Here is a 13,070-nt window from a genome sequence, read left to right on the forward strand (position 1 = left end):
TGCTTACCACAACCTTATATTATATTATCTTGCTGTTAGCTTGCCACAACCTTATATTATATTATCTTGCTTTTAGCTTACCACAACCTTATATTATATTATCTTGCTTTTAGCTTACCACAACCTTATATTATATTATCTTGCTGTTAGCTTGCCACAACCTTATATTATATTATCTTGCTGGCTAGGGACTCAATCACAAGATAATTATATTTCCTTCCTGTTACTCACAGTTTCCCAGGAAGGGAGGGGATAATGGAGGTTAAATAAATCTACAACCCTTTATACCTACCGATATGAAGCAGCTACTAGACGTTGAATTGTTTTATTTTGAGGTGGATGGTTGTTTAATTGTCATTTGCTTTGATTATATTGATATAAAAATCTTTAAAAATACTAGGTATAATATAGAATAATATATGTAATAGAAATCTCTTTTTCAATGTATAAAAATGTAAGAAAAAAAAGTATAATAAATATATAATGTATGTAGAAATAAATACATTATTCCTACTTTTTTTCTTTTTTTATGTAAATAGATTTATTCATGCGAAGCACCTCCACAACATAACATTTATAACATTTTGATATAACTTTCCTTTTCTTTTGAAATATTTCTTTCCTTTTAATGGTGAGAGGCGCTTTGAAATTAAATGGGTAACAACTATTTGATTTTAATGGTCTGTTTATTTTGTCTGTTATTAATATTGTTATCCTTGTTTATTTGTGTATTACCATAATGTGTCTAAATATCTGGGCCTTTATGCATATTTATAAGTAACGCAACTACTCTATATATATACATATGCTTATATAAAAGTAATAGGATCTGTGTCTGTATGTCTGTACGGAAGGATCTCGCTAACAGCTGAACCGAATTGGGAAATCGCCCTAAGAAAAAAAATTAACAATTTTTTTCCCTTTTCCTTTTAAAATTAAAATTTAATGTAAGACGGGGGGGGGTACTTCTCCTCAATAGCTTAAGTGCCCCTAGAGGCCAATGGGGGGGGGGGTGTAGCCACTAGTTACTGTATAAGCAGCTAGATCGTATGTAATAACACAGATAAATTAACATACATGTATTTCATATTTTTCAAGCTGCGAAAAAATGAGCATATGTATCCTTGTGCAATATATTAGTATAGAAAACATTGCCTTTTTTTCCTAGCAGCCAAAAAATACGTACTTTTATGTATAGCTAATTAATCAATATCATTAATTTTTAGGGTTGTAAGCTTTCAATTGAGGTCGTTTTTTATAGAAAGTTTTTTTAGTTCTGATGTCTGATGTATGTCCCTGGCAACTAGGGGCTCTGCTTACAAGAGAACCTCCCCCCCCCCTTCCAGAGAATAGTGAATGATTGGTTAGCTTGTTTACGAGATATTGCTGGACATACAATCAGAAACTTTAGTATGTTCATGATAAAATATTCTTAATATTAAGAAGCAAATATTACAAAAATTTTCCCCTCCCCCTAAATTTTCTTTTATATTTATAATTAAGAAAGCATATTTGATCAAATGAGAGGGAGTGGGGGATATCCAGCCACAAATGATAGTTAAGGGGAGGGGGGGGGGGGGTATTTGTCCCCTTTCTCGTAACAAATGTCCAGCATAATTCATGGGAAGAATATCCCCCGACAAGTATAATTAGACCATGTGGGACAAAAGGATGGGGGGAATTTTTGTTAAAGATATTGCTTGCGAGGAAGTGGGGGGGGGGGGGGATTTCTTATAAATTGGACAAAGAAAATTAAGGAGGGATTGTGGTTAGTTTATATATGTATGTGGGGGGGGGGTGTATTATGTGGGGGTGGGGGAAATGATAGTCTATAATGAAGACTATTGTCACTTGTTAGAACTGAAGCTTCTCTATAACTCCAGTCTATTCATACGCCTCTCTATTCAGATAAGATATGAACGGATTAAGAACCATACTGAAAAATAAATAAGCTATATATATATTATATATTAATATAATTTTGAATAGTTATTACTTTAATATGGTATGCCATAACAACCAACTGCTGTACTGTTTTTTTTTCTTCTGAAATTTAGTTTTCTTTCTAGTTATTGCTACAATACTATTTGTCACAGTTGTCCTTGTTGTCCGGTAAAAAAAAAGTGTGAGATCCTTTTCTATTATTGTTGTTAGATAACAAGCACAATAATATCCATAGATTCAAAGATTTTGGAAAATGATGATAAAAAGCATAGGAGATAGATTAACTGAAAGGACAAAAAATATTAGCTGTTTACCTATATACAAAGTAGTTTGTCTGTCTCCCAAATAGGTAAACATATTAATTTATACCCCTTTATCCTATTATATAAAGTAGTAAGCGTTTTTTGTCTGTCCTGAAGGATCCCGCTAACCGCTGAACCGATATTATTATCCTTTACAGTGAAGCTTCTCATAGGTCCTGGGAAGGTTTTAAACTATTTTTGGGGAGTGTGTCTTCACCCCCCCACTAAAAAAAAATATTTTTTTACTCTTTTGAAACTCAAATTTAAAATGGGATGAGGTCGACTTAAGTTCCCCTAGAGGCTTCTAGGGGCGTAGCCGCTAGTATGTATATATAGAAGCAGAATTTCAAGCAGTGGCGTGCGGAAGGGGGTATTTAGGGGTGTCAACACCCCACTTGCCCTTTTTTCATCCCCTAATGGCTTTACACGCCTCTAGTAAATTGCTGTGCACGTCACTAAATGTCCAAACATAGAAACAGGGCGAGGGGGGGGGATAAATATATAATCTATTATCCTATCCCTGAATAAAGGTGTGAGATTTATGAAAAATTGGTTTGTTGTCATTAAACATTATCACACACATTTAATGTGGTTTCTAGTAGTAATATGGCAGCAGTGTGACAGCTGACCATTAAAGTTTATTTTACTACAATTTTAGTGTAATTTTACAGAGTGAGACAATGTTGAAATCGGCCAATAATCACATACAGATTTCATTAACAACCTGGGAAAACAATATGTTTGTTGGATTTTACAATTTCATCAAATAGCAAATTCAATTTGCTTTCATTGGCTGCAGTTGCTGTATATATAGGACAAGTGGCTGCTCCCCTTGCATCTAGAGGCTCTAAATTTTAAGATTTAAAATATAGCCTAAAAACAAAATAAGACTTAAATCGAAAAAAACCCTTACTACTTTATATACTAGGATATGTATAATTACATCAGCCACAGTAAGTTATTAAATGCTATAATCTGCACACACAAAAAAAAACATCGCAAATATTTAAATAAAGGATTGGTACATTTTTTATGATTTCAAATGATGGAATTTCCTGCGCTATTTCTATTTGTGACCAAATCAATAATTTTATATGGACGTAAATCTTGTTAAAAACCAATCAATTTCTTCCTAAATGATTTTAACCAAAAGTTTCACTAGTGCATAGTGGTGTGCAATCTCATTCGTATAATTTCGCATTCTTAATCAGACATTTTTTTTACGAAAACACACAATAGCAAATAATAAAAAAAAGAGAGGTTGTTTTTTAAAGTAAATTAAGCATTTTTCGTGCTTTTGTAATAATTTGCGACTGTTACAATTTAATAATGTAATACATTGGTGGAAATGAATGTACATCGATGAATGTATGAGAAATTCTTAATTATTATTTTCATATTTTTGCATGAATGATTTCTAATCATTTTAACATATTAATTAATAAACGGATTTGATAGTTATTTTAGCCTTTTCTAAATTAACAAAAATAAATTTTTATATCAAAGGCATTAAATATTTTAAACCAATAGACGGACATTTGATTAGATCAGGTTTTGGGCTATTTTTCGAAAGGAATAAATATGTAACTATATGCTGTATGGTGTTTAAAAGTATGTAAAATGTAAATATTCGCTAAATATTTGTGGAATAATTTTACATATATTTATTAAAATACAGGAATAGTTAAATTTCACATTTTCCGTTTTTAAATTTTGTTCTTTGTTGTAATGGCTGACATAAATATCAGCATGAAGTTATTCTAATAACATTCGACTATAAGGTATTAAATAGAAGTCGTCATGGACGACATATAATCAGAATAAAATGCTGACATAAAATCGACATATCAAATATCATTATAACTTAGGTTTTCTTAATATTGAAAACTTTTAAAATATATTTTCTGTTTATTTGCCTATGACTATGACCCTGTATTGCTGAAAACTGTGCAAATTCCTATGTCAACACATCATAATATGTGTGCAAAAACCAAGAATAAGTGAGTGCAAACATTCCTGCCAAAAATGACAATATTTACTAATAAATAGATCAGAATGTCAAAAGCAAAAAGGTAGAAGACTTAATCAGTAAAACTGCTTAACAGAATTCAATGTACTGTTTAGGAAAGTGTTTTTTAAAAAAGGGTGGTTTTAGTCTATTTTCCATAAATTTATATATAGTCATGGTCGATTTTGAAATTATACTTGCATTTTTTTTTGCAAAAATGTGCGAAATTGTGAGTGCACTTGAAACCATATATGACATATTATACGCTAAATCTAAAACCAATTGACAGCTCAGAATTACAGCATAAAACCAGTCCATTCCAACCTAATAATATACTATCACGATACGTTGGATTATAAAGACTTTAAAATTCGGATGTTTGCAAATTTTATTTTGATTTATTCTTTAAACATGAAATTTCTTATTTCTTAAACATCAAATTTTATACATATTATAATTTTACCTGTTTTAAACCAAGTTAGGAAATGATATGTGTTTTAAATGGTTAAATCATGTTCTTTGTAAAAAAAAACACATTAATTTTAAATACATTAGAATACCTTTAAAAATATATATATGGATATGCAAATTGTTTATCCCTACACTTTTGTATCTTATTCATAGTTCCTTTTAAAAAAGCACATCGTCTTAAAAAAAATCATACAACTATCTCAAATAATTGCTGAGTTATTAGACTATAAAGTTCCTGGAAGCAGGCATAGTTGGCTCCAAGTGCCTGGCAGTCGCTGTCATCAATACAAACAGATAACTTGTCAGCCTGACAAACAATTTAAGAGATTTTAAATTTTATCTACAAGAAAATCAAATGTTTGACAATCTAACTGATTGAATTATACTTATGAGGAAAGCTTTATAAATGTCTTATGGTTGATTTAAGGCAACTTATATATTAGAGAGTTAGGTCACTTATTTTAAATTAGGCTAGGAGAATAACCTCCCCCCCCCCCCCCACAAATCTTAAGGAACAGATCCCTTATATGACAAAAAAAGTTTTAAAATATGGAAGCAGCTTATAGTACCTACACAAAAATTACGTCTTACAATACAAATGACTAATAATAGGCCAGTATAAATTGTAATTGACCAATGGTAAAGTGTATTGAATGACGTCATTTTTTATAAGCACTATACGCTGCTTTAAAAATATGTTGATAGATGATAAAAAATTGGAACAAGTTCATTATTCAATCTCTATGAAAATATAACAACCTTTTTGGAGCCAAAATTAGAATCGATATAAGACAAGATTTCTTTATCTACTCTCATCCAAATCTTGAAAATATTTTTCTTTAAAATTGTTCCGGGGTGAGGGGAGGGTCAATGGTTTTCTACCAGGTGATGAATAATTAAAAGATATCTTAAATTTCCTGTTGTGGGTTCTGTACAAGTGCGCTAGCGCGCAGCATGTTGCTGGTCTCCTTAACCTCTGACTTGGAGACTACCAGCGCAACGCACAGGCAGCTAACAAATATTGACATCTGGGAAAACGCCATGGTGTGTGTTTGTGTTTGTTTTGGTCGGTTATCTGTATTATTGGCTGAGTTAGGGTTTGCGAATTAAATTAACAGTTTTAAATTATTATAAACCTTTATTGGTGCCTAAAAGAACTTATTAGTATCTCTAAAACTCTAAAACTATAGTTTGTCCGTGCGTCCGTTTGTCATCATAAGAGATTCTTGATAATATTCTTCTTTAATGGCCGATTTCTAAATATTTGAAAATATACCTACAACTTTTAAATCTATTCAACCAAACTGACATTTGTATTTTTCACTTAATAATCACTAAAGGGGTTTCGCCCCTATGGGTAAATAAGAGATTCTCCTACTTTATGGAAAAAAAAATTGAGGGAAGGGATCAGTAGGTAAAGCGGTTACCAAGATCTTAAGCTTGACATAGACACCTTGCTAAGATAAACACATTTAGGATATCTAACTATAAATGGAATCAAATATGTTTTTAGCTTGTTATTGCTTGGCTACTTAAGGACATAATTGTCCTGATTAAGATATTTGGATCATGGAAAGAAAACGAAGTAGCGAGTTTCGTTGTATTTTCACAGTAGCTTTTGATAGGTTATTTGAGGTTAGGTTAGGTAGATGTTAATGATTGTCCAGCAGGGTTAGAGCTCCCCGCAGGGACTAGAATAGGAGAAAAGCTACTGTGACAATACGACGAAACCAGCTACTTCGCTTTCTTTCCATGGTCCAGTTATCGTAAAGTCTTAGAAATAAATCGTTTTTATGTTTCAACCCTAACTCTCCTAAAATTGGAATTACGTCAGCAGAGATTAATCTTCGTAATTTTATCCCCTATTCATATAAGATATACGTGGTTTGGGGGGAGTGTGGGGACAAGAGGGAAGCTTCCTGGTAGTAAAGATGCTTCTTTATTTCTTGGCACAGTAACCTTGGGGCGATACAGGGTGTCACATTTACACAAAATATTATTTTTTTATGGATTATTAAAATATAAATAAGTTCTTTTTGGTAGCTTGGTGATTTATAGTATAGCCAAAATCTTTTCTTGTTTTTAAAAATAAAAAAATCTTAAATAGAGGCATATTTATATTAAACGTTTAGTTTTTGTATATATCTTCAACAAATATATAGATCATTTTTCTATTATAGCTTCAAATCTGTTTAATTTTCTCTGGATTAAGACTGGCCATGCCGAAAAATCATGTATCCTATCATATTACAGAGAATTTACCACGAAAAATCATAAATATCAAAATAATATCTGTTTTGTTGGCCCTCTGGTCTTCTGTCCCTTGAATGAGCCCATAAAAATTTTATCAATCTCATATATTTTATTTCTCTATCACCAGAAAAATATATATAATATGATGAGATAAATAAATATTCCTTAACTAATTTTTAAATATTCTAATTTTACATAAATTTTGAATGCATAATTAAGATTAAAAAGTTAAAAATCAATAAATTTAATGAATAACAAAATAATTAATGATTTTTGTAAAATTCCTTTTCCTTAATTTACATATTTTATATATTATGTATAATCGTTTAAAAATAAAGATATAAAATTATTATATTTGGAATTATTTTGTTTTGTTTAAGCGATTTAGATTTTACAACATTTATTTTTTGGGGGGTTTTCTGGCATTAAAATAAACTTATATACAATATGAAAAAATCTAGATTTAAGATTATTTCTTGAGGAAAAATTTAAAAGCATCTTAATTAATTAGATAATTTCAACCAATAATTAACTATTGACTTTTTCAGAAAATGGTTAAAACGTTTTAAACCGTGAAATCTATTTTACGGAATTATTTATATAAATCTGACACCCTTGCCTATTTAACGGAGGTCCTCTTTTTCTCTCTTACACTTGTGAGTATATATATAATTTTATACGGAGGCTGCAATACTAAAAACGTAAATCAACCAAAAATATAAAATATCATTTATTTCTCATATATTTAAAACACCATGTACGGCTTGATAACAGTTTATTTTTATAGTATATACCGGCTTAATAACACACTAAAAATCACTGTCACGTAATAACAATCACTTACTAAGGATATGGTTATTGGTTATCGTAGAAAAATCACGGAAATAACGTGCTTACAGCGTAGCAATAACCATAGGTGATGATAACTATAAAATGACTGCTCTTATTCTCTTTACCTTCCCTTTTCTCTCACCCCCAATTTTCCCTGTATTAAAATGAAAAGGGGGGAATAAAAGGGTATGGGGACCATTACGAGGTCCATGTAGGAAGGGGTCCGTATAGTGTCCGATTTCACCGCGGTATTGCGCCGGGGCTACGCAAAGAGAAACCCGGGTAAATTTCTCTTTGTTCGATCCTTACGGACAAACAGACACACACATAAAATATACACACAACATAATCACGAGAGCCTTATTCTTAAGAGTATTTTCTACTTAAGAGATATTTTCTTTTTAAAATAGAAATTACATTTTTGCTTTTCTATGCAAAAAAGAATGTTATTTTTATTTAAACATCACTTATCCATTCACATATTCTACAATCTATCTATCTATGCATCCATTAATCTATTTCTTATAAAATCAGTTATCTAAAAATCAATCTATTCATCTTTTTTCAAAATCTATCCAAAATAGCTATAAATTTTTCGTCAATCTATCCATCTATTCATCCATATACCTTACCATCAATTTATCCACATCTACCAATCTACACATCTAACTATCTATCCATTTACCTCACAATCATCTAACCTAATTCTTATCTTTATATTTAACTATTAAATTAACAATGCTACTATCAATCTATCCCCCTAATCATCAATCAATCCAACTAAACATATATTCACCTTAGTGGCTATCAATCTATCCACCTTACTTTTCTCAATCTAACCACCTTACTTTTATCAATCTATCCACCTTACTTTTATCAATCTATCCAACTTACTTTTAGACTATTCACTATACTATCAGTCTATCAACCTTACTAACAATCTATCTATCCAGCTATCATTCTTTCTATCCAGCCATGAATCTATCTATATAGCTATGAATCTATCTAACCAGCTTTCAATCTATCTATCCAACTATCAATCTATCACCATACTACCAATACATCAATTCTTCTATCAATCTTTATATCTAACTATCAATCTATCCACATAATATCAATTTTTCTATCCAACAATTTATCTACATTATTTGTAATCTATTCATTGAAATGTCAATTTATACTATCCAACTATCAATCTATCCAAATAAAACAATTAATCTATCTATCCTGCTATCAGTCTATCTATCCAACTATCAATCTATCTATCCAACTCTTAATCTATCTATCCAACTATAAATTTATCCATCTTGAAATGAATGAAAGCTATTTAAAGTTAAGTGACTAAAACTTTTAAAACTCTAAAATGTGGAACGCAAACTTTTGCTAAAATTTCTTTATTACGATAAAATTTTACACAATTTAGACTAAGGGCGTGAAAGAGGGGGGTGTCAACACGGACGATAAACAAATATTTTAGATTTCAACCATTTCCCTTTTTTTACCTGAATGGCATACAACCACTTTGCAAATTCCTATGCACACTTGGCTTAGTTAAAAGAAAAGTAAGTTAAAGACTAATACAAAAATAGAAAATGAGAAATATATATGCTTATGAAAAATATTAAATTAGGAGGTTTAGTGATTTTTTTATATATTATTTTAAATATTTTTTTCTGATAGGTTTCGTGATTTTTTTCTATAAGAACAATTATTTTAAAAGAAAAGAAATAATAAAAACTAATCTTTAAATCCTTATTGATTTTTTTAATAAAAAGTTTTAATGTGTTGTGTATTGTATTATTTTGTATTTTGTTATTCTATTTCATAAGTAAATTAGATATGTTAAACTTAAATGATATAAAAAATATCGAAAACATTAAAAAAATACTTATTTACATAAAATATTTGATGCCGTTATAAATTTTTTATCCGTAATAAATTGTTTCAAATGCACAACTTTATTAATTACTAGCGGCTACGCCCCTAGAGGCCTCTAGGGGCACTTGAGGTGGAGAGAGTCGAATTTAATAATTCAATTTCTTATTTTAGATTTTAAAAGAAAAAGTTAAAAAAAATTACGTTTGACGTTTATTTTTCGTTGAAATCTCTTTCTAAAATTGGTAAATTTAAAAAAAATTAATTTCTCTAGGGAGGGTGGTGGTACCCTCCCCCAAAATAGTTATAAACCTTTCCGGGACATATGAGAATCTACCCTGTTAAGGAGAACCCGATCGGTTCAGCGGTTAGCGAGATCCTTCGGTACAAACATACAAACACACAGACAAACATCCTGTTACTATATTATAAGGATTTATCGAATCGTATTATAAGCAACTTTCCGTTGCCAACCAAACTGACATTGATTTTATGATTTTCATTTTATTATTCTTGGAAAATTGTCCATGATACGATACATGATTGTTCAGTATGGCTCAAAACCGGTCTAATTCAGCAGACAATAATCGGTTTCGAAGCCATAATAGAATTAATATCCTTATAATAAAACTTTAGAAATGGCCTTGAATTCATGTTTCAATATGCCCAATTTTAAAAGTTTTAATATATGTAGTTAAAAATTATGCCGCTAGATGCTACAAATAAAATTAGATCTTGTTATTTCTAAAGTAAGAAAAGCCATCATTTGAAGTTATAAATTACAAAAGAATTAGCTTAAATTCAAAAACTAAAATGTATGCTTATAAAAGTAAAAAAAGAATTTTCTTAAAATGGTCATAATCCTTTTTGATAACAATTTGAAGTGATTGTAAAATAACGCAATACAAGGTAACTTTGCGCTGTGGCGATACAGTAACCAATGATCGAATAGAGAGGTGCTGTTATTGCTAGTTGAAAACTATAACCAATACCCCGCCGTGGAGATGTGAAATATCATCACCTGAGGCAATTTCTGAAGGCTCCTACGGGAGCAAATAATCTAACTACTATTTCTACAGCGAAGGATATTAAATTTAAAAACTTTATAGTTTGGTTAGAGGCTCCATTTCAGGAACGCCCAAAATTAATACCAGGTATATTTTAAAGCGAAGCTTTTCAATAATTAGGGTAGGTTCGTAATTTTTCGTTAATCTAGGCATGTTGGAATTAACCTATCGATTTCTAACTGCATGATGATTCCTATGACAGTTGGGCACAACTAAGAAAGAGTAGCAACTCTATAATCGTTACCAGAAAGTCCGTATGTCCATTTTAACATTTTGACAAAAATTTCTTGGATGATGATCAACCTAGTCATCTGATTTTTTGAATAGTGATTCTTAGGACAAGGTAAACTATTTTAAGCGAGGCAACTCCATAATCAAATCCTAACAATGACTGTTCTGATTTAAGAGATTCGCTTTTATTGATGTTATCATCCAGGTTTCAGGTTAGATTTAAGTATCTGGATGTATATTTGCAACTTCTTCGGAGATGAATAAAAAGGAATAGGATTACTTAGCGAAGCTGTTAGAAATAATTTAATCAAGAAGAATAGTGTTAAATAAAATCTAATGTAAAATACGGATTTGCTAAAAAATAGGATCATCTGCAATACAAATACAGGATTGCAGACGGACACGAATACCTTTAGTATCTTCGTAACAAACATAAATATTTTGATTTATAAGAATTTATTATTGATAAGCGTAATAGGTTACAAATTATAAGAAATACATATACATAATACTTTAATTCTAAAAAAAACTACTTTGTGACTTACTACACATAATTTTAATGGTACAGGTATATTCTTTTGATAAGATTTAGTTTTATTGAGTAATCTTTAGAAACTTCTGTAAGATTCAGAATCATGATATTAATCATCCTGTTACACAGTTAATTACAGGGAACTAAAGGGGTAAGACTTGGCCAATGAGATACAACCCAAATAACAAAATTGCAAAGCCGACGAATAAGAAAAGTTATAGAACTTTTTCGTATTAGTGTAATAAACGAACCCAATGACTCCTCCCTTCCGTAGTAAAAATTAATTCGTTGGGGAAGAAAAGGGAAGGACTTAAGGAGACTGATAAAACATGGACGATTAAATTCAAAGTCTTAAGAAATCTACTAAAGTTGACAATAATAAAGACCTAAAATTATCAGGGTACGATTTTGAGATCATATAAGCTGAATTAAGCGTAAAAAATACGGTTTACAGAAAATTTAGATTATTCTAGTTGTTCAAAAATATTTTAATATTTACAAAATATACAATTACTTAAAATATCAAATAAAACAATCTAAATTTACCCTAAACGTTACATTATAATATAAAAAATAGTACAATATTCATACAATGTTACACATTAATACACATTTGGTCTTTTTAAGATTAAAAATACTAAAAATCATCGGTTTAAAATAAGGTTATTATAAAAATTTAAAATATATCTAAACTAAAATGCGGTTAAAATTCGAATTTAAACAAACATATTACAAAATAATTTTATTACACTTATTTTTTTACTGCTTTTCGTTTAACTTGTTGACATCAAAGGCCACTAGATTGTAAGCTGTATCACCTAAAAACAATTCAATTTATTAAATCATTATTCATTAATTTGTAAGACTATAACAGCAAAACCCAAGAATGACAACATCCATAAACGCGAAGCTTAACAAATCAGACGGAACAACTAACAGAGGACTGACTAATGCAGTATTACAGAAACGCTAATAGGAAAAATCGAAAATTTTTCAAATTTTGTGCTTCAAATTGGTTATTTAATTTCAACAAAGCTTTCTAAGATGTTTCTTAATATATATATTTTTAAATCATAACTTGCTTATAATTTGAATTTAATTTAAAATAGTAATAGTTTACCTGATGTAGTATAATACAATTTATTGTTAGATTTTGCCACCAAATGAGGCACAGGGGTGAAGATTTCAACCTGAACAAATCATTTTATTTTTAAATATTTTTCCCCGAAATAGAAGTCTATAATAAGATCGGGCGAGGATGGCATTCTAAAAGAAATTTTGCAAGTTATTTTAAATACCTACGATACTTAGAATCAGCAAATATTATCTTTATCTGTACGCTATATAATAAGCCAATCCTAAAAACTTCCTAGGCTAGGCTATGAATTAGGGTTTTCCTTGAAAAAGAAATATGTAAGACTTTAGAAAGCTTAACTCATAGGCTATAAGTATACAATACATATCAGAGAAGTCGACCACCAACTTGCGAGAATAGTTCAGTTAATGGAATTAAGAGAATATTTTTCTAATGACGATTCATTTCTCTTGGTATGTTT

At 30.0% G+C, this 13,070-nt stretch overlaps 2 protein-coding genes and 1 non-coding gene across 12 annotated transcripts in view; 1 reads left to right on the forward strand and 2 right to left on the reverse strand.

Moving 5' to 3' along the window:
• The window catches only part of LOC145319346 (uncharacterized), a 55,401-nt gene extending 47,484 nt beyond the window's left edge, over positions 1 to 7,917 (reverse strand). The window contains exons 1-4 of the mRNA XM_080161427.1: positions 7,598 to 7,917; positions 6,539 to 6,684; positions 5,642 to 5,800; positions 4,961 to 5,031 (exon numbers count right to left, since the gene is read on the reverse strand). Coding sequence (XP_080017553.1) covers positions 4,961 to 5,031; positions 5,642 to 5,768 — 198 coding nt within the window. The 5' untranslated portion in view covers positions 5,769 to 5,800; positions 6,539 to 6,684; positions 7,598 to 7,917. The remainder of the gene's footprint in view (positions 1 to 4,960; positions 5,032 to 5,641; positions 5,801 to 6,538; positions 6,685 to 7,597) is intronic.
• Positions 7,918 to 10,595: 2,678 nt separating this feature from the next.
• On the forward strand, positions 10,596 to 10,736 carry LOC145320407 (U4 spliceosomal RNA). The gene has a single exon (XR_013880193.1). It is a non-coding gene; the product is annotated as a U4 spliceosomal RNA (small nuclear RNA).
• A 685-nt stretch (positions 10,737 to 11,421) lies between these two features.
• Positions 11,422 to 13,070, reverse strand: part of LOC145319347 (citron Rho-interacting kinase-like) — a 52,792-nt gene continuing 51,143 nt past the window's right edge. Inside the window, exons 59-62 of one of the 10 annotated variants that reach the window (XR_013879824.1) lie at positions 12,635 to 12,704; positions 12,061 to 12,332; positions 11,901 to 11,937; positions 11,422 to 11,557 (exon numbers count right to left, since the gene is read on the reverse strand). Coding sequence is in view for 1 of the 10 variants with exons in the window: in XM_080161428.1 (XP_080017554.1) it covers positions 12,274 to 12,332; positions 12,635 to 12,704 (129 nt within the window). In the remaining 9 variants the exon portion in view is untranslated. Of the gene's footprint in view, positions 12,333 to 12,634; positions 12,705 to 13,070 lie in introns of all 10 variants that reach the window. The other 9 variants (XR_013879823.1, XR_013879819.1, XR_013879822.1 and 6 more) reach the window with 9 other exon arrangements.

This window comes from Acartia tonsa, chromosome 5 (assembly GCF_053477335.1).
Source record: "Acartia tonsa isolate MP-2025a chromosome 5, ASM5347733v1, whole genome shotgun sequence".
Taxonomy (NCBI): Eukaryota; Metazoa; Arthropoda; class Copepoda; order Calanoida; family Acartiidae; genus Acartia; species Acartia tonsa.